The 25,032-nt window shown below is 40.9% G+C and overlaps 1 protein-coding gene across 1 annotated transcript; it reads right to left on the bottom strand.

Moving 5' to 3' along the window:
• Positions 1-8,861: 8,861 nt before the first annotated feature.
• Positions 8,862-23,878, bottom strand: LOC145443700 (uncharacterized). The gene is made up of 7 exons (XM_080321645.1): positions 23,671-23,878; positions 23,392-23,608; positions 17,750-17,820; positions 14,816-14,843; positions 12,343-12,397; positions 9,719-9,854; positions 8,862-8,976 (listed from the first exon to the last, which is right to left on the bottom strand). Exons 1-6 carry the CDS (start codon positions 23,780-23,782, stop codon positions 9,816-9,818), a joined length of 522 nt encoding a protein of 173 aa, XP_080177771.1. The 5' UTR covers positions 23,783-23,878; the 3' UTR covers positions 8,862-8,976; positions 9,719-9,815.
• Between the last annotated feature and the right edge of the window lie 1,154 nt (positions 23,879-25,032).

Below are 25,032 nucleotides of genomic sequence, written 5' to 3'. Positions count from 1 at the left end.
TATTTGGTAACTCTCTTCAACATCTTTCCTTACTAGGACTAATGTTTCTAGGAAGTATCGTTTTGTTGAACCATCTTTCCCTATCCATCTCCGTGAGATGTCTAGGCAATTACTGAACACGGTATAGTTGTGTCTCCTGCCTAGTTTTTCTACCTCGTTGTTGTTTATTTTATGGGTTTCCTGAATAGTTATTATATCAAATTTATTTCTAATCAGTACTTCTTCCAGTTTCTTCTTATGTCTATGCACGCCATTTATATTAAACGACAGTATCTTGATGTTTGGGAGTTTGAAGAATATATTAGGATCGTGGGGAAGTCATTATGCTTTTTGACTTTCGGGTTCCTTTTCAGGTTTATTTCCTTTCTTCTTCTTCCTTCTTTTCTTGCTTGATTTGGGCATTTGCCATCTTTTGGTTATTGCATCTCTTTCCTCCTCCGTAAAGATTTCAGATGAGTCATCAGAGTCATTCTCTTCATTCTCATTTTGGTCTGACTGTGATGGCTGTTGTGATGTTGTTTCATCAGCCGAGTCTGGTCCCTCTGACGATAGATTCAATCCGAGGTTTTCAATCACAGTGTCATCATTATCCGACTTTTCAGATTCACTATGGTTTTCTTCAGTCTGAATCGCTTTTTTTTCAGTTTCTGTTTCTATGTTCTTTTCCTCTGCTCTTTCTGTTTCGTCTGCTTTAGTTGCATTCATTGTTACCACTTGTCTTTTGTCTGATTTCTTTCTGTTCAATAAGTTTTTTGTCAGACTTGGGTAGTCTTCATTTCTCTTTTCGCAGTTTGACTTCTCATGTCCTTTTTCACTACAGTAGTGACATTTGATTTCATTCTTACACTCTTTTTGTGAATGCCCTCTTTCCAAGCATCTCACACAGACCGGCACTTGGTTAATCATAGGCCGGAACACTTTGCAGATGTCCCTTCCTATTTTCACAAAGTTCGGTACTGTGTCTTCTTTGTATTGCTCGACTTCGACAGCTCTATAGCCGTTGTACATCTTTGTACCTTTGTGATTGATTTTTCTTATCTGTTTGATTTCGCCACACTTTAGTTCTTCGAAAACTTTTCTGACCACATCATTTTTTATTTCCGTTGCTACTGCGCGTACGAAGATTTCTACGGTGTTTGCGTACGGAATTTTTATATAGGCTTCATGATTCTCAGTTTTGATTTCTTTGCCCACTTTTTCTAGTAGGTATTCACGAGTATCCTCTTTCAACTCATTTTTGAAGGTGATATTGAATGATCTATTACCATTCTGGAAGACACCCTCAATATCCGATTCTATTTCTTTCAAGGTTTTTTCCGAGTTTATGACCTCAAACAGGTCCTTTATCGTGGCCTCTGTTTTAAAAACCAAGTATATGGTTCTTGGTTTAGCCGCGTCTGTGAAATCTACTTTTTTGCTCCTGTCGAATTCATCTAATTCAACAGAGTTTTCCATATTTTGTGGGTTCTTCGCCATTATTCCCGGTTAAGTCTGCGCTCTCTGCTGCCAGCACCTAGACAGCGTTCTTAACCGCTAGATTTATTGCTGACGGAACAATCGCTGAAGCTGCTTCCCAGTGTTATGTCTGGCGGAGAACAATGCCCTCTATTCAGAGATTCACAATTGAAGTTCTGTTCCTTTTAGCTACTGAAACTATAGTTTTAGTGATAAAATTGTACAAGGAATTGTTTCTGCACTTGAAGAACGAGATCTGCACGCTTCAGATTGTTACTCTGCGTTTAATTATCTATTGTTTTTACAGGTAGATGAATCTCAAGTCGTAAGGGAAATATGCACATTGAATAAATATAGTCGCGACTTCGGTCACCTTACGATATATGCGGTACATATATGTAGAACAATGCCCGCCATTTACGGTGACGGGGACAAAAATTTTTTATTAACGAAAAATAAATGCGAAAAATCACAAAATGAAAATGCGATAATAATATAAGGGCCAGAGAAGACATGGCCAGTTCGCCCGGGGACAGGGGACACCAACACAGACAAAGGCCTCCACCAAAAACACACAATATATGTGGTGGAGGCCGACAAACAACACAAAAATAAAGGGGCGAACTGGCGAGGTCCGACTGCAGGCATTATCATAATGGTTGTGGTGGTGAAAATCGAAAAATAAAATTATTCGTCATGAAGTGGGGGAACTCCTCCCCTTAGCATTTAGAACCGCACGAGGACTACAATCAAAACTAAAACCACACAGGGGTCCATTTATGTTAATTTGGGGAGGAGTTCTGTGAATCAATCCGGTGTCCAGTTGCCTGCAGTCGAACCCCGTGATGGCTAGCGGGTTAAGCTAATAGCCGGCAAAAAAAACATATAACAAATAAAGACACGTGAAAGGGGGGGATCAAGTCCTCTCGTGGTCCCGCACACTACACCAAGCCTTCCAGACACGATGAGAGCCGCGCTGAGAAGCGACCACGGCTCGCTCGGAGACCAGTCTGGACTCGAAGTCCGAAACACCCATCGCACGTAAGGTGGTCAGGTTCCCGGGGTGGTAACTCCCCAGGGACCCAACCGCGAACGTATGCATCTCCACCACCTTGGCCGTGGCAACGCGGAGAGACTCACAGAGGTCCTTGTACTTCGAGTGTTTCAGTGCAACGGCAGCGTCCATACTGGCTACTCCATTCTCGAAGGGGCACACCACATCGATGACCAAGACCCGGCGACGATCCGCTAAGATGAGGTCGGGCCTCAGCCGCCTGTTGGCCAATGTGGCGTGCTCCTCGCAAACGCGGTCCACATCGAATCTGGAAAAAGAAGAGGAGCTTGGTATACAGTCCAGGAGCACCCCAAGTACCGAATTGTGCCTGTTCGTGATGCTATCCATCACTGGCAGGCAGTGGTTCAGTACGTGGGGCAGGGTCTCAGTATGCTGTCCGCACTTGCAGCAGACCACACTTGGCTCCACACGTTTTCTAAACCGACCCCGGATCGACCGGAGCGGCAGAAGATTCAATCGAGCTTTAAGCATCCAGCTACGCTCGACTGCCGTCAGGACGTTGGAAGATCGGAGGAAGCGATTGGAGCTCCCGTACCGGCTGTGGCACTCCACAGTTTTGCCCTGGTCGGGAAGCTCCATCCACCGTGTCTACCAACGTTGGTTCACCTTCAGGTGAAGGAATTTGGTTAAACGACCCAAATCCTGACAGCAGTCGGCGCCTAGAGCCAACTCGTATTCCCTCGAAGACACTTATATAAGTGTTTGATCTCAGCACTGTGCAGTACATTGTGCAGTTCACGGCGTTAAACTATGTTGTCAAATATTGATGCAACAAGAGATGGCGGAAATTCTGAATTTATTCGATTAGTTTGAGCGGGAACCTTTTAACTTCCAATAAACTTAATTGCCGGACGGACTCTATCGGGCACAACTATGTCGCGGATCGAATTTCAAACCATCGGGATTTGTATTTCTATTGAAAAGGTTGCGGCATGCGCAGCCATAATGCTCCTGCAGCAATAACACCTGGATAATTAAAATCGCACCATTTCACGATCAAATTCGACTGGCTGATCGGGACTTGCGTCTGCCGTAGATCCCGGCTGAATAACCAGCGCGCTGTCGGTATTAACCCTAGGTGCGTAGCCAGTGAGTTTCTCATTTAAAGCTAGATATCCGGTCCTTTTCAAATGCCAATTCACTAATTCGTATTATCGATGCTGCGTACTGAAAAATAACTAGAATCATTTGTATGCGAAATGGGTCATCGATGTCTCATTGGTACTATCATAGGCTTACCATATTTTGGAAATCTAAAAAGAGGACACTTTTTCAGAAATTTGAGACTTGCAAAACCGGAGAAGAATTCTTAAAAACCGGTGAATTTTTCCCACTTTGTGATCGGTTGACTAAAAAAATAAAATAAAAAATAAAAAAAAGTCATCTTTTCCGCTCAGAGCTCAAAATACCGTTTTACTTCCCGCATTGCTAGGTGGAAGACTAGAAAAAAAAGGTCATCTTTCCGCCCAGACCTAAAATAACCGTTTTTCACTCCGAAATACCCGCCGGAGCGTTAGTTCTGTGCTAATTTACGGCATATCACTCGCAATTTGCTCTTAAACTGACTTAAATTTTCAAAAAAGAGGACAAAAGGGCGTCCTCCGAGGACACTTTCAAAAAAGTCAAAAAGAGGACAAATCCTCTTAAAAGAGGACGTATGGTAACCCTCTACTATCCGCGGTGGCATGATTTCGCGCCTCCGCATGCAGGCCTACTACCGTCTGCAGAATCAGTTTCGCCAAACAGTAACAATCTCTGAGTGCAATATTGTTAGTGTCTATGTATCTTTTTGATTAAAACTTATGCCCGCGTCTGAACAAATTGTGCTCGTTGTCATTGCCGAATCTGGGTATTTAGGTATGACTAGCGCACCCTGTAATTGTAATTATTGAAGGTTTGCGGCATGTCTGCAATTTCGTTATCAGCGCAACCTTGCCGGTCGATTGTAGCCTACAGTCCGATAAAATTGATCACTACCATGTATTTCGCACAGCGTACTGATGCTGATTTCAGCAAACTGACGATCCTTATTAGATGTACAAATTCGACCTCATCGCTAGAAACGTAGATTTCATCCCGAGCTCTGAGAAACAACATCTCCTATCGCGATTTGACGACCAAATATACGTTCACCTTCTACAAATTAAAGTGCATTATTTGCATCGATGAGGGACGCAAGCCGCGTTTAAAATATTTTGTGAACCATTTTTGTGATACATATTCTCGCAGCGCAAAGTTGAACACCAGAACAGTGTTTTATTGTGTGTGCCTGCTAGTTGGAATTTATTCCAGTGCCCATAATATTAATCCAATTATGCTTTGCGAACGTAAATCGGGAAATGCAGCAATGCCGTCAAAATCGATGTTTTAATCAGAAACCAATTGTCGCGATGTGAGCTACTTAATACTAAGTAAAACTCCATTGCGTTGGCGGTAAGGGATAATTACTGATTGGCCGCGCGCGTTTGTAATCATCATTCTTGCCCGTCTTTCGTGTTCCAGAATTGTCGCGCCGTGTTACTGCTCAGTCCAGGGACGAACGCCGAGCGTGCGGCAATCAATGACCTAATTTTACAATCATCTCAGCGGGAGAACGTGTCGGGTTACATTGTGTGATGCGAATAATCTCGCTAATTGGCCCCACGTAACACTGATAACACGGCTTGTGAATTGCAACTGAATATTAGCGTCAGAAAGGTCATTTCAAAAGGAAGGGGTTTTGCGTTTCAAAAGGTGGGGGTATCGACACCCCCTGGCTATGCGCCTGCCGCCACCCCATGCAAAAATAAAAGTCGGCGCCTATGGCTGAGTGATTCGATTCTGAATAACGTATTACGCTTCGAGTCGAGTATTCGAGTATCGCTCATTATGACGTCACAACATAATATACCATGTCAAAGTTCAAATATGTACCTTTTATGACGCCACAAAGAACATAATGCCAGTGAATATTATAAATAAATGAGTCCAAGCGTATAGCACAGGGGCGGGCAATATACGACCCGCGACGTGATTTTGTCTTACATGATAATGTGACCCGCGTTTTCAGTCTGCCGAGATTCCCCACTGCTCTCTTACTTCGTGAAATTTTAGTGACTGTATGTTATTATTAGGGCTGGTCAAAATCGCAGGGTTGTAATGACTCGAGTCATGACTCGACTCGAGTCGGACTCGAGTCACGATTTTTTTGTGACTCGACTTGACTCGTGTCATTTTCGTGAAATGGGAAAATGACTCGACTCGACTCGAGTCAATATTTGGATTGACTCGACTTGTACTCGAGTCATTACGCATGACTCGACCCAAGTCATTGACTCGGCTTATTTTATATGACTTGTAGATGAAGAAATTTGCGAATCGTAATGGCTAGATGAACGCATCTGACGAATTCTGCCGACATCGCTATTTGTCGCCACTGCTTACGTAGCACTCGTATGATATCAGATATGCAGCCGTAAAAACAACAGACAATGGTACATATAGTAGCAATGCATTGTACAAAATCATCCTGCGATGAAGAGGTAATAGATCCTCCGCAATCCAAGTACTCAAGACTTTTCAATTATACAAAAAATCGAAGCAAAGTTCAATTAGAGCCAATGAAATGACTCAGATGGTCAAGTACTTGGATGAGACTGATAAGCTCATGTGCAGATTTGAAGGCGATGATTCTTTGCATTTTCGGGCAACTAGAAAGAATGAGTATCCAATGCTATTCAATGTGGTTCAAAAATGCTTGCCAATTCCTGTATCTAGTGCACCCAGTGGAACGTGAATTCAGTAGATGTGGATTTATTCCAAAGCCGTGCCGATATAACATATGAGGATCTCCTTTCCACTTTAGTATTTTTGAAGTGTAACTCAATGATTTAATCTGCTGTCTGTGAAAACACACAATGCCCCCCGTCCATTTGACGTTGTTAGGTATGTGCATTGTGCACGTGAGTAATAATGAATGGCTGATGTTGTGTGATGTTTGTACAATAGGGTTGTGCAAAAATAACTTCTTATTTATTTTACTGGGTGGCTAGTTGGTAAAATTGTTATGTTGCATAAAAAGAACACTGAATCTTGCTTAATTTTTAAAAGTAGAATCAATGATATGAGAGGAGAAAATTTTGTTTTTGAAAATAAATGGAGTGTTTTTAGTGAGAAATTCTTTCATATAATATACTTACATACTAGTATTAGGCCGACTATTTTCTCATATCCAAAATATTCTACTCTAAATATTCTAGTTGGAATTGAGCCAATTTCGCTATGAATCATATTTTTACACATTAACAATATCATGAGGTAGCCGGTAAAATTCGAAAATCTCTATTTGCAATTATTCCAAAATTTTCTCTCATAGTTGTAGTAACGCTCCGGCGGCTATTTCGGGAGCTGAGCCGGAAAGATGGCCTTTTTTTTAGTCAACCACCTGATAATGTGAAAGGCAAACTGTACCCCTACATAAACATGCATCTGTTAATTATCTATCAGCTGGTATGTAGACGTGAGTTCGTTGGTTCTATATCGGATAGTATGTAGACGTGAATTCGTTGATTCTCTATAAGCTATAAGCTAATTGAGGATTGAAAACATGAGTTAAACATGACTTCAATGCAGTGACTTGGACTCGGACTCGAGTCATAACACTATGACTCGGACTTGACCCTTTAAACGGTGACTTGGACTCGGACTCGACTCGGTGATGAATTGAAAATGACTCGACTTGACTCGAGTCAATACCCCAAAAGTAAGATTGACTCGTGACTCGGAACCATGTGACCTGGTTACAACCCTGCAAAATCGAGTACCTGAGTGATTCAAATCTCAATCATGTATTACGCTTCGAGTCGAGTATTCGAGTATCACTCATTATGACGTCACAAGCGAATGTACTATGTCAAAGTTCAAACATGTAGCTTACCTCTCATGCCACCACAAAGAACATAATGCCTGTTATCCGTCACATTAAAGATACTTTGGAGTTTGGACTATACCGATTTCATTGCACTTCTTGAGAATGTTGTGGGATCATCATGACTTCGGAAATGTGCTATTTCCAGTAACGTTGCCAGCATTGTACTATGTCTCGTATGCTGCGATAAAGCCAATCAAGGTTTCAAGGCTTCCTTATTGAAAAATAGTATCAAAACTACAATTCTCGTAAATAAATTAACTTTTAGCTGTGAGGAGCATATAAATTCAATACTCTAAAAAATCGTCTTTTACTAGTCGACTCGAATCATTAAAATTAATACTCGATTCAGATTCGAGTACTCGAATCATTGTGCCCAGCCCTGTTATTATATACGTGTGTGCGCAGCGCAGCGTGCGAGAGTGGAGGTTACGGGTAAGTTCGTCGAAGCGAGAAGACTTGCATTATCGGCATTTACGATATACTCAACCCGAATGAAATGATATTCTGGTAAATTTAGGGGACGGGGATTATCGAACGACTTTGAAATCTTAATTAAAGGTTGCACCGTGTGTTAATTGGTCAGAGAGAAGAAGGCATGGCGGCGCCTGTATGACAATGCTGTTCTCAAATCCGCATTGTTTTATAGTCATTGTGCAATTAGTCACAGTGGCAGGTATAGGCTTGATGATAGGTAGAACTTTGGCAATTAATGAACACCGGACAGAATATGGCGCAAAGCACGCGGACAATTTTAAGCGAATGAAAAACTTCCTTTGTAACTGTGCTCTATTTTAATCTCTATGTTAGGCTTACCATATTTCGGAAATGAAAAAAGAGGACACTTTTTCAGAAATTTCAGACAAGCAAAACTGGAGAAGAATTCTCAAAAACAGGTAAATTTCACCCGCTTCATGATCGGTTGACTAAAAAAAAAAAGGTCATCACTTCCGCTCAGAGCTCAAAAACACGTTTTTCACTCCACATTGCTAGGCGGATGACTAAAAAAAAAAAAAAAGGTCTTCTTTTCGCTCAGAGCTGAAATCACCACTTTTCCCTCCGAAATACCCGCCGGAGCTTCACTTCTGCGCTAATTTGCGGCATATCACTCGCAATTTCCTCTAAATCTGACCTAAATTTTCAAAAAAGAGGACACAATCTCAAAAAAGAGGACAAAAGGGCGTCCTCCGAGGACACTTTAAAAAAGGTCAAAAAAGAGGACAAATCCTCTTAAAAGAGGACGTATGGTAAGCCTACTCTATGTAGACCTGTCAGACAGATCGTAAATATGAATGTGGAACGCCAGAATATTCTTACACAACCGCCAATTGGGAACTCTAATACTAGCACATTTTAGACCGACCATCGAATAATTCCCATTGCATATAATTTCTTACCGCCACCAAAACATCCGAAACAGATAAGCTCAAAAAGAAAATCTTGGTGACCTTCTGCTCTGCTGGTAGGCGCATACGAGCCCGGTATAGCTTGATTACGGTAACAGTAATGACAGAGATGTTTCCAACAATTGCAGTGATACCTGTTAAAATATGGCCAGTGTTAAAAATATAGTGTGTCGTCGTAACAAGGCATTCGTAGCAGCAAGTCATGGCGAGTGTCTGATTGCGAAGTAATCAGAACGTTTGTGTTTGTGGTATATCGGATGGGGCGTGTTGCCATAAGCAAATGTCATGTGTAGTAGCAGTTCGGCCACCACTATATCGCCCACTGAAATGAACTATGGAGTGCGTCGCACACTCCAGAATGCTAGTAGCTCTGACCGATATTTAAGTCGTAAGAACTGTATTATAATGTATTGTGAAATGATGCTATTATCAACAGAGCTTGAGCAACAACCAACCGCTTTTTTACTTTGATGACAGGACATGAGCTATACTTATGATGCTAAATGTATGAACTCCAGTCATTGTAGGGATTGACTCGACTCGCGACAAGTCATATGGGTGCAGTCATTCTGTAGGACTTGGTGTGTGTATTGGGAACCTTCAAAGTCATTATTCGCAAGATGAAGTCATAACAGGAACGAAAAAAATATCGCAGGTCCCTAGTGACGTGCTAGAGTTTCACTTTCAAATTATACACATTTATTATCGACAAATTTATATCTTATGATAGTCGCATATGAATTTGCGAGAATCTCAAACTTGCCTGTTTTCAGAAATCGTTGTGGAAAAAATAAGCATCGTGTTGCACGAGTGGAGCAAATGATATTTAGGAGACAATAATTTTAGAAGACTATACATATGTAGTATAATGGTTACCTATAATAGCTCCAATAACAATTAGAGCTCTATAAGGTTCAAGAATGGCATATTGATCGAAATCATTATGACAGGTGTCGCGACAATTTGCGGTCGATCAAAGATCCTCACATGTCGGTTCGGAGCAGTCAAACTTCTGAAATATTAATACGAATCATTAGCGTTTTAATGTGATCTTAGAAAATCTTTTGCAAAATGAAAATTAGTAACGGGGGAATAGGTTATCCGGGAAGCTATATTGTTCAAAATGCGATGTAAGGATTGAATATAAATAGGTTCCTTGTGGTACAGAATTTGAATATTGCAACGAACAACACATTCATATTCGTAATTTATTCACTATAAGCTTTTCAACTGACCGTCGTCGGTAGTGGCCGTCAGTATAATACGGAAATTGCAATTCGAAACATAAAGATGAAATAGGTAGTGTGCCGCAATTCGAAACATAAAGATGAAATAGGTAGTGTGCCGCAAGAATGGTATGACAACAACGAGAGAATTCACAAAACGAGAGCGTTAAGCAAAAATGCAATAAGTGCAATACAAATTGGCTATAATTAGGGCTGGGCACAATGATTCGAGTACTCGAATCTGAATCGAGAATTAATTTTAATGATTCGAGTCGAGTAGTAAAAGACGATATTTTCGAGTACTGAAATTGTACGCTCCTCGCCACTGCAAGGTAATTTATCAACGAGAATTATAGTTTCGTTCGATACCAATTTTTACTGTCGAAGCCGTGAAACCTTGACTGGCCGTATCGTAGCATGCGAAACATATAGTACAAAGCTACCAAGGTTACTGAAAATAACTCGTTTCCAAAGTCATGATCATCCCACAACATTGTCACCAAGTGCAATGAAATCGGCGTGGCCGAAAAATACCAAAGTATCTTTCATGCGATGGATAACAGGAATAATAGTCTTTGTGGTCGCATAAAAGGAACATATTTGAACTTTGACATATCACATTCTTTGTGACGTCATAATGAGTGATACTCGATTACTTGACTCGACTCGAAGCATTTTACGTGATTCAGAATCGAATCACTCAGGTACTCGATTTTGCCCAGCCCTAGCTTTAATATATAGCCAGAGACGCAACACAAATAAACTACACGGAGAGAATAGAGTCGGTCCTTTTGCCGACAGAGAATCGGTTGCCCGAGTTTTATCATAGTCGATTCGAGAACCCATAAATGGAACAGACTACGTCCCCGAGCAAGAATTGAAAATCTGTTATCGTTATACGATTTTGCACACTCTGGATGCGTAAGAAGGTGCTCACCTATTGCCGAGTTACATGACATGGTCTGGTCATGGTCAACGAGATAAATTGTATCGTATTTATCGACCCACAAAACTAGGCTTACCATATTTTGGAAATATAAAAAGAGGACACTTTTTCAGAAATTTCAGACATGCAAAACTGGAAAAGAATTCTCAAAAACCGGTAAATTTCTCCCACTTCGTGATCGGTTGACTAAAAAAAACAAAAAAGGTCTTCTTTTCGCTCAGAGCTAAAATCACCGCTTTTCCCTCCGAAATACCCGCCGGAGCTTCACTTCTGCGATAATTTGCGGCATATCACTCGCAATTTCCTCTAGATCTGACCTAAATTTTCAAAAAAGAGGACAAAATCTCAAAAAAGAGGACAAAAGGGCGTCCTCCGAGGACACTTTCAAAAAAGTCAAAAAAGAGGACAAATCCTCTTAAAAGAGGACGTATGGTAAGCCTACACAAAACCCAACCAATCCACCCACAATCTATCCCAACCACTCTAACCTCCCATCCAATCCCACTCTACCCCCTAAACCCTTTCCCAACCCATCTAATCCCCCACCTCTCCCCAGCCCCACCACCACTCCGCACCGAATACCCAGCACCCAACCCAATCTACAAACACAAACGAGCGCCAAATACCGGCGGCTCCTACTACGACCACGACTACAAATTGACATCGACTCTAGCGACTCGATGAGATGAACTGAGCGGCTACGACCTCGACTACAAATCCAAATTCGGCGACGGCTGAGACGAGATGACCCGATGAAGGGGAAAGATTTTCTTTAGGAAATTATTGATATCTTATGTACATACTTGAATAAAAATCACACAAACGGTCATAGTCACGCAAGAAAGGGTTACCTGTCTGCGATTGACTGTCTGAACGTGATGTCTGAGTCAGGTCTCGCAGTAATGAAAGGATGTCTCAATGAAGAATAAACTCTAGCAATACTAGCATATATATTGAGTTTCAAACAGGCTAGGAAACCGAACAAAGTTTTATGAGCGTCTACTGGTGACCATGTTATCATTAAAACAGCCACTCCGACTCTATAGCTCCCGATTCCGGCATTGGAGTAAATTCGGGTTCCTATACGTCGACTTTGAAATTGCGACTCCGAGGTTCAGATCCTCCTGAAAGAAATTGAAACTCCGACTCGATCTCTCGACTGCTTCAAATCATGTTTCCCTCCTGCGACTTATTTCTAACTTGCCGAAATGTCCAAATTCTTGACTACGAATCCGCAGCTCTAGTACCAGCGTATCAGACCATCAGTAATGTCACTATTTGTCGTGACTGCTCAGTGCTCAGTCATCGGACCTAATCATTGAAAGCACCTGCCAGTCGTAATACATCCGCAGAAAATCGGTCCGCTTCTCGTTGGATACGTTGCTGAAAGAATACAAAGCTTCAGCACATATAACATGGATATACCATTAGAATGCTCCATAAGGTTCGAGCTATAGTACGATGTTATTATTGACACTAATCATTATTATTATCAATGACGGATTAGAGTTCTACATCAAAGTATGCTGGAATTAAAATTGTATTTAAAACCTCAAAGAATTAGCACGGGAAATGAAAAATATATGTAGTAGAGTGCCTTGTTAAGTGATGGCAAATGGATTTCAGTTTTCTTCAATTTTTGCGACAACTGAGTTACCCCATTGTTTTAAGCATTGTTTTGATATATTGCCCTATTAATAATTGGAGTCGGAAATTATTCATCATCGTTTTACCGGTAAATGTCAATTGGTTGTTGAACTCAAAGTTACATTTTATACCAATTTTCAATATGTTGTTTTAGGGGTAGTCAATATGTCCTCTTTTCCAAAATCCGTCCTCTCTTTTTGTTTCGAGTGTAATGCGACTAAACAGAGTCGATTAATAAAGGTCAACTCTCCACAACGTACACGTGATTATTATGGAATTGTCACGGACGTTGACTGAAAAAAACAGTCAACCAAACGAGCCGGATTCATGCTATCGGCCCAGGGTTTGACCTTTTTTTAGTCAACACACCAGGCGATCAGCAATTTGACCATATTTCCCAAAAATTTCCCTCGTATTGTAACTTGAGGAAAGGGTACTCCTTTTCGGATTTTATAATCTTAAAATATGTAAACACTGATGTTTTTGTTCGTATTGGTGGTGCCTGACATCTATTGTCATTAGTCATTTTACTACACAAATCCGATAGCCCGATATTCTTAACGGTTCCTGAGCTGCCGACTCCATTTTCGTTCCAAGTTTTTCGGAAGACCCCGATTATGCGGATAGTATGGCAATGAGTAGGGATGGTGTGAACCTATGAAAGGTTCAGAATCATGCGAAAGCCAACCTTTTTGAAGGGTTCTGGGTGAACGCGAACGCGAACCTCATGACGCCACGTGGCGTCATTCTGCTAATCCCAATCCTACATTTCAAGTGATAGCCTATAATAATGTACACGATACCTATAGCGACGAGTAGGACCACATAATGCCACAATGGCTGAAGCTCATATTGACGTCTTAAACGTCGCGAAATGTGTCAACTGGGGCAATCAAATGATATAATATTCCCATAAAATCAATATCTTCCGTCGCTTTGCCAACAATTTCGACGAGGACAGGCAAGGGAATATAAGCTTACACTTTAGTAGCAGTCTAGGCCAGTCCGGACAATGTTCGGCGTCTGAGTATTGCTACGGTAGGCTTACCATACGTCCTCTTTTTTGACTTTTTTGAAAGTGTCCTCGGAGGACGCCCTTTTGTCCTCTTTTTTGAGATTTTGTCCTCTTTTTTGAAAATTTAGGTCAGATTTAGAGCAAATTGCGAGTGATATGCCGTAAATTGGTACAGAAGTGACGCTCCGGAGGGTATTTCGGAGCGAAAAACGCTATATTGAGCTCCGAGCGGAAAGATGACTTTTTTTTTTTTTTTTAGACATCCACCCAGCAATGCGGAGAACAAAACGGTATTTTGAGATCATTCGCTGACTACCTACATGTAGTGTATTTCGCAATTGATGTTGTGTGATTGAGGGTAAAACTCACAGCAGAGAATCACTAAATATTCACAAACAGAAAGCTGGATATTTTGAGCAAACTTTCGTGACAAAGCAAGTAAATTTTTTAAGTTTGTTCACGTGCATGCTCGTTTGGAGTTGATTTTTTTTATGCTGGCAGCGCCGTGCATTGAGTGGCCCGCAGATGAAATGCAATAAATATCAACCAAAGCTGTTATTTTGAAGTGAAAATTCTAATATATCATAAAGGTTCACAGTGGAGAACCTGCCAAGGCTCGTTTGTGAACGTGAACCTCTATATTTCGGAGGTTCACACACAGAACGCGAACGTGAGCCTCACGTTCACACCATCCCTAGCAATGAGCACTCGACAGCCTATATAGATAAACCTCAGGATACTTAGGAAGGAAATCTTGATGCTTGATTGTCAGAAGGCTGTTTGGTATATTCGTATATACTGGAATATAATTCTGATCTCACGACAGAGATCTGTGGCACACTGACATTATTTCTGTTATGTTCTGTGGTTCGGGGGGATTAAGGAATGACTTCCCCCTTGACTGTTGCATGACGCTAAAGAGCAACCACAGCTTCGAGATACGACTCATCGTATTTTGCCGCATGAAGCAGGGAAAAATCTACGACTACACAAGAGACATGTACCCAAAAATTTCTACTCATTAAGAACTCGTCCGTGTAACTACGATTGCATGGCTTGCGCATGATCCCACCAATGTCCGACCCCCTATTAGATACATATACATACATATCCCAAATTAGACAACTGTATTATCTCACCTAGTGTTCGATGCTTGCACTTTCCAATCTGTTAAATATAATCGTTGCTTAGGTTATTCCAACAGCATATATTTGAAACTTTCACTGTCGCAATCGCTACCGCTTGAAAGTATATAAAGGAATGTACATTAGGGTTGTTCAGAATTGACCGACTTTCAAAAAGTCCAGGTTTTCAGTCCGATTCCCATGCCTTATACCTTAAAAACATATTCTGGCTACTTTTTTTGTAACTCGTCCCCTGCATCCGTGTGCACATTGAGCTGGTAGAATAGCAGCTGAAAATAGGGTATTCCCCCAAAATCTGAGTGTCACGATTTTACCTAGCCTAGTTAAAGTGACATATAACATGGATTTATTCAGCTGTGTCGGTTTGGAGTGCTACAAAACCCCACTATATAAGGCATTCCTAGTTCAGGATATCATTTCCATGTCCCACACTGCCTTAGAACTACTCAAAACTACTTAAAACTGATAGTCATTTTGTTGGATCACATATCCTACACCCTTCGAACCTACCCGGCACTGTTAATCAATTTCCTGGATCCCCATGTGCAACTTTAAATGTAACATCCACTCACAGCTACATAATAAACATCACAGGAAACGAAAAAATAAGGCAAAGAAAGAGATCAACTTGGCAAAATATTACATAAATCAGGTGGATGAAATGGTTGATTTCGAGAAATCTGCATATCTGTTCTGGTGATCTTCCACAGCATGTAGGAGGCTCGCTCGCTGTTTTTTGTCATCCGTTATGAACGCAGCTTAGTCGGTATTCAATTTTACCATACGCTCTGCTGCATCATTAAAGTGCTACAGGAAAAGCACAGGCTGATGGAACTTTGGAATTAGGGGGTAAGGTACTGCTAGACTCACAAAATTTTCAAATTACGATATTTCATGAACTGTCAGTCCTAGATTCTCAAAAATTGGTATGTGAACTATTTATACTCAACTTCATACACTGTAAAAATTTTAGCATTTTACAAAAATTCATTGGGCCCGAATTGGGGGGGAGATTGGTGAATCGGACGGTTAGCACGGGGAAACGCCCGTCTCTTCGATGGATGCCGAGATATCTTACAAAATGCTTCATAAAGTGTCCTAAGGCCTCTAAGCACCTGCTGAAACGCTTGAAACTTCCGATTTTTCGAAAAAATTTACAAAATATGTGTTTGGTACTGGTACGGTGCCGAATTTTCGATTTTTTTTCATAAAATTCAGATCATAAGTAGCAAAGTAAGTAAACTAAAACTCTTATAGAGGAAACAATAGTTTCAGCAGGTAGAACAGCCCTACTGCTTGTACTGAGCCAAGTTTGATCAGGATTGAAGGTCTTCTGATATCAAAATTCCCTTTCCCCGTGACACCATATTAACAAAAACTAGAAATAGGAGAAAATCAACTTTGAAAATTGAAAAATATTTTATTGAAAAAGTAGAGCAGGTATTTGAAATCTGTCACATATTTTGTAAATTTTTCCGAAAAATCGGAAGTTTCAAGCGTTTCAGCAGGTGCTTAGAGGCCTTAGGACACTTTATGAAGCATTTTTTAAGATATCTCGGCATCCATCGAAGAGACGGGCGTTTCCCCGTGCTAACCGTCCGATTCACCAATCTCCCCCCCAATTCGGGCCCAATGAATTTTTGTAAAATGCTAAAATTTTTACAGTGTATGAAGTTGAGTATAAATAGTTCACATACCAATTTTTGAGAATCTAGGACTGACAGTTCATGAAATATCGTAATTTGAAAATTTTGTGAGTCTAGCAGTACCTTACCCCCTAATTCCAAAGTTCCATCAGCCTGTGCTTTTCCTGTAGCACTTTAATGATGCAGCAGAGCGTATGGTAAAATTGAATACCGACTAAGCTGCGTTCATAACGGATGACAAAAAACAGCGAGCGAGCCTCCTACATGCTGCGGAAGATCACCGGAACAGATATGCAGATTTCTCGAAATCAACCATTTCATCCACCTGATTTATGTAATATTTTGCCAAGTTGATCTCTTTCTTTGCCTTATTTTTTCGTTTCCTGTGATGTTTATTATGTAGCTGTGAGTGGATGTTACATTTAAAGTTGCACATGGGGATCCAGGAAATTGATTAACAGTGCCGGGTAGGTTCGAAGGGTGTAGGATATGTGATCCAACAAAATGACTATCAGTTTTAGGTAGTTTTGAGCAGTTCTAAGGCAGTGTGGGACATGGAAAGGATATCCTGAACTAGGAATGCCTTATATAGTGGGGTTTTGTAGCACTCCAAACCGCAACAGCTGCATAAATCCATGTTATATGTCACTTTAACTAGACAAGGTAACATCGTGACACTCAGATTTTGGGGGAATCCCCTATTTTCAGCTGCTATTCTTCCAGCTCAATGTGCACACGGATGCAGGGGACGAGTTACAAAAAAAAGTAGCCAGAATATGTTTTTAAGGTATAAGGCATGGGAATCGGACTGAAAACCGGGACTTTTTGAAAGTCGGTCAATTCTGAACAACCCTAATGTACATACACTAACTCAGTCAGAGGATAGTTCAGGCCGAAATTAATGAAGCATCACTGATTTATATCATTCAAGTACAATCTTGGTGAAAAGAGAGGTAATCCTACCCAAAGGGTTGAAATGGGAGGCAGGCTACACAATAACAGAATATCTCTCTAAATTATATCGAGATCATAAATCCTGCGCGTCTACGTACAATATACATTCCTGGCTACGTTCCTACGTTCATGCATAATTTGAATAAAAATGTATTACTCGATTTATATCGCGGTATAAGTTTGTGGTAGATTATTATGTGCCGTGGGTGTATAATCACACCCGTATATCTGGATTGGTACGCGGTTGGAAATACGCACTATTTTCGCTAAGAGTGAACGCCGTACGGATCCATTGACTATGACTGTGTGTGTATACTTTTATTCTTACCGCAAGAAGCAATTGTTTGATAGCCTGAAGCGTTGACGATCCGGCAAATAGTTTGATTTCGGCCTTCATACCTGTAGCATATCATTTTACAGAGTATTCTGAAGGTTGCCTGCTACAGCAGTGGTTCCAAACGCGGGCGATATCGCCCTACAGCAGTGTTTCCCAACCTTTTTCCACCCACGTACCACTCCGAGGTATTATGTAGTGCTCGCGTACCACCTACATCAGAGGTCTCAAACTCAAATGTGCTCGCGGGCCAGTTTTCCAGCTTTGGTGACGCCGCGGGCCGCAGCATTTATAGCGGTACTCTATGTCTTTCCAAGTAGGCATTGTTCGGCGGAAATGAATTGTCCTATTGAAAGTGAGCCGATCCAGCAGAGTGACAGTAAACACACTTCGTCAAAATGTGATTTACTTTTGTATTATTTTATGACTGGCACGAGAATAATCATCATATTTATAACTATTTGAATAGAATTGTTGTTGTACTTGATATGTATTAATTATGAGATATAGACACCATATGGGCGGAAAAATGGATGATGCCATCATAAAAGCTGGCGGGTTATGATTTTGCAGCTACTATGTAAATTTTGAATTTACCAAATTGATAATAGAGACTGATCTGACATCAAAACATTTTTAAGTTGACCATTGTAATTACAACCCAGGATTTGGGTATACCTCTGATAAGTAGGCTATTAATCTCATGGCCAAACATCTTCAAATATAAGGGCAGAAAAATTATAAATATAATATAAATACATTAATGAATGTGTCCTAGTGATTAAAATGTCGGAACGCCGAACGGCATGTTGTTGTTACATCGTTGGAACGTACCAGCACTACGGAATTAGGTACCTTTAAGTGACCTTAACAACATGGTTTAGCGACCAAAGATGTTAAGAGATTGCCAATGGTTGCCATAATAACTACTTGCTTAGTTAGCAAAATGCCAAGCTGCGACCTTCTGATCTATTATTATTCCCCTGATACGCGATTAGTTTGTTGCGTCCATGGTTCTAACAAATTCACGGCATTCCGTGTCACTCCGAGTCCACTCGAGTCATTTTCAATTTGCCATCGAGTTAGCCCGAGTAATTCTCGAATCTGAGTAATTCTAACAAAGGTCGCGTCCAAGTCCAACTCACAAATTTCAGTCACGAATCGTCTAAGGGTCTGGTTTTGTCACCATTGCATGGTAGCGTTTGCAATTTGTGCGATAGTGAAGTTTGATGAATAGCTTCAGGCTTTCGGAGAAATTTAAGAGGGAATTTTGACTTTATAACCTGAAAAGATATATGTGACACTTATATATTGTCAAATTAATAAAAATCTAAAATGTCGTCGCGGGCCGCACAAAATGCCCTGGCGGGCCGCATGCGGCCCGCGGGCCGCGTGTTTGAGACCTCTGACCTACATAATTTACGCACGCCGTAGGCGGTCAAAAATGTTTTCACCATTTATGACGCCATAATCACGTATTTTACTTATTTGGGTGTGATAACTAGGGCTATTTTTTACCTAAAAATCTGAGGATGTTGATATAAAAAACTTAATGTTGACCAACTTTTGACCTCACGTACGTAAATTAGGTGTTTTCGCTCATAATGTTAAAATTATGCTACTTATAATCATTTCTGGTTAGGACTGTCTGTCCTTACGAAGTAGTTAGGCCTGAAAAAGCGTTTTTGACTTGAAAATTGACAAATTTTGACATGAAAAAACTTTGTTTAAACGATATCTGGTCACGTAGTTACACCGCGTATTATGGTACAGTTAATTAAAATTTGTTGCAGTATAACGAACGATACTTCCCCACATTTATCGGGTAGAAAGTGTCTGTCCTTACTAAGCATCTTGCCAAGAATGGAGAAAAACCGTTCAACAGCAGTAGTTGTTGGCTGACAACACTGAAGTTGTGCGTTCACTGCCGGGGACACACCATGTTGTTTCATTCTGACAATGCTGTCATCCATCACAATTATTCATCATGCGCTTCTTGATAAAAGAGCCATGCAATGCCCTAGTAGCCTTGCTTTAGTTAGGATATTGCGGTACGTTGACCATAACACCATGTCAATTGTCAACCTATTTGTATCGTTCGACAGTTTATGATCCACGATTAGCAGACAATGGGCCATCTACAACGGCAGGCCTATAAAGTAGGCTACAAGCTGTAAAACAGGGGTCGCCAACTCAAAATAGGTCGCGGGCCACTTTTCCAAATTTCTGGAGGCCGCGGGCCGCATGACATCAATATCGATATAAAAGTAGGCAACGCACTTCAACAACCACGTCTGATAACTCTACGTTATTACAACGCTGTGCTTTCTAACATAGGCGACGGTTATAGTCACCACAAAAGAACTAATATTTTATTGAACAAACACAAATACAACAAAAAGTATCATGATCATCAATGTCATTATATTTTGGACTATGAGCTGTACACGATACCTGACAATGACAACACTCTTTAGCCGCTAAAACAGGGGTGGCCAACATTTTTGTAATTCACGGCCGCATTTCGCGTACTCATGTAGGCTAGCCTGCGGCCGCATACCGGTGGTTAGTCGTGACAAACTAGCTGGGGCCAAATACCCACGTTATCATGTCCATGTCCATTGCCGGTACACTCCGAACTAATCTATATGCACATATCGGCTTACTATGCGCACCAAATCGTTAGTAGTTATGTTGTAAAGAGCCACAGAGAACCAATCTGTAGTCGCGCGAAGCGCGAAAAATTTTTCATGTTCATGAGTGAATTTCGTCAATAAATATTAGTATAGTTTCACATATTACTATAAGATATTTATCCTTTCTCGGCCAATGTGATCAGATTCCCAGATACAGCTGATGCAGGGGGTATCTGCGAAAACTTAGGGTTGTTATTACAAGTGTCGACAGCCGCATAATTTTCCTTCTACTGCTGCAGATTGGCCACCCATGGATTGAAGAATCAATATTGGGGTTAGCTATACACGGTAGGCCTACTTGCTGGACAACTATCTCCTCGTAAAGCATGGTCTTTTGGAGCGCCCGAAGTCGTTTTGCAGGCGTCTCAGTCTTGGCAGTGGTGGGCCATTGCACGTCAAGGCAATATGCCCATTCGTACCAGCAAATTCTTCATCCATGGAATGATATTACCATGCCGAAGCCGTATCAACTAGTGAGTAATAGTGATAGTGGGCACATAGAATGGCTCACTTTGAAAAACAACAACATTATGTTTCAACTGAAATCAATTTTAGCGTTTCAACATGATTTACTAAGCGTTTTTTTTCAAATCAGGTCGCGGGCCGCAAAATAGGACCTCGCGGGCCGCATGCGGCCCGCGGGCCGCGTGTTGGAGACCCCTGCTGTAAAATATCAAAATCTACGATACAAACGAAATGGAGGGGTCAAAAAAATTTTGACTTTGTAAACAATTTTCACGATTGTTTGACTTAATGCTTCAATTTTGTCAAAAAAAATCGCCCTGGTGATACCAAATTCTATTAAACTAAGCATTATCAGCCCGGTTTGATGAAATGCATCTCCAGTCAAAAAACTTGAAAAAATTCAAATCAACCTCACCTGAACTAATAACTTCCTTCGGTCGAAAAAAACAGAATCTATCTACTCACGTACCACCTGGAAGACCTTCGCGTACCACTAGTGGTACGCGTACCTAACACTGCCCTACAGCGAGCGATGTTGAGAAACAAGGGGTGGGGGGGGGGAAATACCAAAGGTGGCGATGGAGGCGAACATGTTAGAACGTCCTGTGAGATATATTTATTTAACATGCACGTCCAAAACATGCACGAGAAGACGGCTAATTCTGCACATGACGCGAAAGTTAACTAAAATAACGGTCAACTCAACGGAAAGTGACCTCGGAAAATGATCTTTTTTAGTCAGTTCACCAGCGATCAGAGTTATGTGAATAAATTTCCCGTATATGTACCAGTGTTGGGATGACTCGAGTCATGACTTGACTCGAGTCAGACTCGAGTCCCTTTTTCGTATGACTTGACTTGACTCGAGTCACTTTGCTAAAATGACTTGACTTGACTCGGCGTATCAGAAATGTGGATTGACTCGTGACTCGGAGCAAAATTCACGAGTCAATTTTAAGTCATCAAGTAATCGGTGTCGATAAAAATCACTGTATATGACATATGTTCGGATTGTTCGCGCAACGCTGGTGTAACCCATGAGAGCGACCAATCATTCAATGATCGTGCGCTTTACTGAGCCTCCCTTGTTCTCACAAATATATTGATCGCAAACGAAGTGATCGAAGCTGACAGCATACGTTGTCGTAAACTATAGTATAGTAAAGTAATTTAATAGTAAAATGTCTATTTCTGTTCTGTGTTCTTAACTTAACCAAACCTCTTGTTTTATTGAAATTGAATTCACAAATAGTTTATATATTCCTAACCATTGGCGCAGGCTCGAATTGTATCATATCAATTTGCAAAAGGGTAATGTATTGCATCTTATCAATTCGTTTTTCTATTCTCTATTTTGGCTTGGTAACTATAAACTGAGGCTGTGCAATTACTTACCTAGTTTATTAGTTCTACTTATACGTGAGCGATACAGCGCCTTACTTGCGTGTATATTTAACTCTATATTCGTTCATCGGTTCAAAATCAATGACCACTCAATCTGTATTTCAGACAGCTAGCAAAATACAATTACGTAATCACGCCTCATACCTCGAAAAGGTAATTTGACTTGAATTGTGACTTGACTCGTGACTTGACTCGACTTGACTCGAGTCACCTCCGAAAATCGACTGACTTGACTTGACTCGAGTCACCTTCGAAAATCGATTGACTTGACTTGACACGAGTCAAAATGTGCAATGACTCGAATTGACTCGTGACTCGAAGAGTGACTTGATCCCAACACTGATATGTACGTCCTATTCTCGAATCCGTAAATATTACGGGGCGAAAATTTGTGTCGAGCTTGATGAGGGGGCGATGAGTCGATAAAGGTTGGGAACCTCTATGCAACAGATTCACGATATCGACGAGATTGGTTTGGTTGCAACATATTGGGGAAGTTTGCATATATATCAAGTATATGGAACCTAAATAACACCGCCGGCCTTCGCGGCGGTCACAATTACCTCAATTATAACCCTACTGTTTAAGTCGGGGTATTTGAATATGTGTTTCCACAGTCGTGGCGAAAATTACGCGCTATCGTCACGGGTTCCATGGCGGCTCAGTAGAAATCATAAAATTTGTGAAAATGCACCGTCGAACAAGATGGCATTGAAATAGTTTATTGGTGATTGCGAGGGGCATCTCCTAGGGAATTTATCCCTGCCATAGCGATTCGAAATATATTGACTTCAATTTACAGAATATGCTAGCTAAAATTCACTATAGTATATACTGTGATATGCGAGATCAGTTTAACTATGGCTGTGTATTTGTTCAAAATAAATTTAGAATATAGGATAACGGAAAGCAGCCTGATTGGTCACACCGCGGTTACAATGGAAGCTCTTCGTTGCCAACCCCCTTTGATCTGCACAACATTATCACACAAAAATCCCATCTATCAATCATCTATCAATCACATACAGCGTACCTAAATAATAAAATGTAATTCACCAAGTCAAAACATACTCGCGTTTAATCATGACTGCATAATCGATCGGATTGTTGGAAAAGCTCTTTGCTTTGACTGCATCGCATGAATTATAGGTGTCAGTACAAAACATTTCATCAGTCAAGTCGCGACAATCAAACTTGCAATCGCACAATTTATCTTCAACAATGACCTCACCGGAAGTCATGCAACGGAAACAACTCCTATTTGTGTCGCAGGGGAAATAATGAAAATCTGCAACAGGCGATACATAATTAGTATAGGGCAAACGGGTAAATATAGCAGAATCAAAGTACTTGAATTTGCATCTGCACAGGAGGTACTCATGTTGCTCCCATATGCGCCGTTCATTTCTGAGATCACTGGAGTTGTTGGGGAATTCAAAATAGCATTGATCGGATTGATCATTACTTGTTATTATACTGCAGGCTATTTTGTACCAGACTCATTCGGTTTATTCTGGTAAATAGTATGATAAGTCTGGCTTAAATAGAGTAGGTTATATGCGGGCGTGTGGGCGTTAGGATTGTAATGTGTACGTATAATTGACGAACGCTTGATACGCGAGTCCAGGAGACGAAAAGAACAACTAAAACTATATAATATTCTCGCGTTAATGCTGGAGCATTCATCACGACTCTACTAAAGTAATATACACGAAATCGACAAATCGATACCGAGTCACCACAAAGAACACGCTACATTGAAAAATTATTGATATCTCCCAAAATATATGTGAGTGTCTGCGGTTGTGCCTTATGCACGCCAGTTAAAATCGATTGCAGGGAGGAACATTGAAATAGAAGTGGATCGTGCTACAAGTCGGCAGCTACGGGATCACAATAAAGAATTTCGGCCTGATGTAAATGACCTTTGTAGTCGAAAAACACCATGATTACCACAAACAAAAACAACTATAACAACAATTAACATGTCGAAGCTAAACCATGATTATGATGTATAAGTGTGTCATTTGAAGATGATGTAGTAAACTGCCTTGATCCGTTAAATTTACTTCAAATATCAAGCATTGCGAATGATCTAATCTCTCATTCTTAAATCAACAATTTCACCGCAATACGTCATTTTCCTACTGGTTTCGGATTGATGCGGAAATAACGCACGCCTGCAGAACCACATAATATAATGGCGCGTGCTCAAAAATGCTCATACTCACTGGCCGAAACTTCAGTTAATATTAGAATGCACATCCTGATCGTGGAATCGTATTCTTCTAAAATCGAATTTTCTCACATCTGATCACAAAATTCTATACGAAAATGGCTATGAGTATGGGACAGCTGAAAGTGCATTTGTCCGGTTATAAGGAATATACGCTCTACTCGTCCTAATGAATCCTTCACGCCTGCAAGCCTTGAAATGTAGTGTTAGAATGCTTATAACTCAGCGAGAGATTTTGTTTGCGTTTAGCCCAGGGCTTTGGAGCCGGAGCCGGAGCCGGAGCCGTGCATTTTCACCGGAGCTGGAGCCGGAGCCGGAGCTCTACATAAAATTCAGCCGGAGCCGGAGCCCGTTATTTGAGGAGTAGCTCCGGCTCCGACGTGTTTCATAAGAGCTATTATATATGCAACAACTATATATCTGCTGATTTATCATAATTGAACAGCAGGCCTGAATTTGAATGCTGTGCACAGCAA

The sequence above is a fragment of the Botryllus schlosseri genome, chromosome 7, assembly GCF_051294905.1.
Source record: "Botryllus schlosseri isolate E-star chromosome 7, Bs_hap1, whole genome shotgun sequence".
NCBI lineage: Eukaryota > Metazoa > Chordata > Ascidiacea > Stolidobranchia > Styelidae > Botryllus > Botryllus schlosseri.
Note: the sequence above shows the minus strand (reverse complement) of the source record. Positions and strands in the feature narration are given on the sequence as shown.

Bases quoted from the DNA above. Each gene is read 5' to 3' on its own strand.
- LOC145443700 (XM_080321645.1), bottom strand. From the start codon at position 23,782: ATGATCAATCCGATCAATGCTATTTTGAATTCCCCAACAACTCCAGTG. The intron at 12,398-14,815 runs GTGAGATAATAC...GTATTCTTTCAG, and splicing joins GTGCAAGCATCGAACACTAG to CAACGTATCCAACGAGAAGC. The intron at 9,855-12,342 runs GTGCTTTCAATG...TTAATATTTCAG, and splicing joins GGATGTATTACGACTGGCAG to AAGTTTGACTGCTCCGAACC.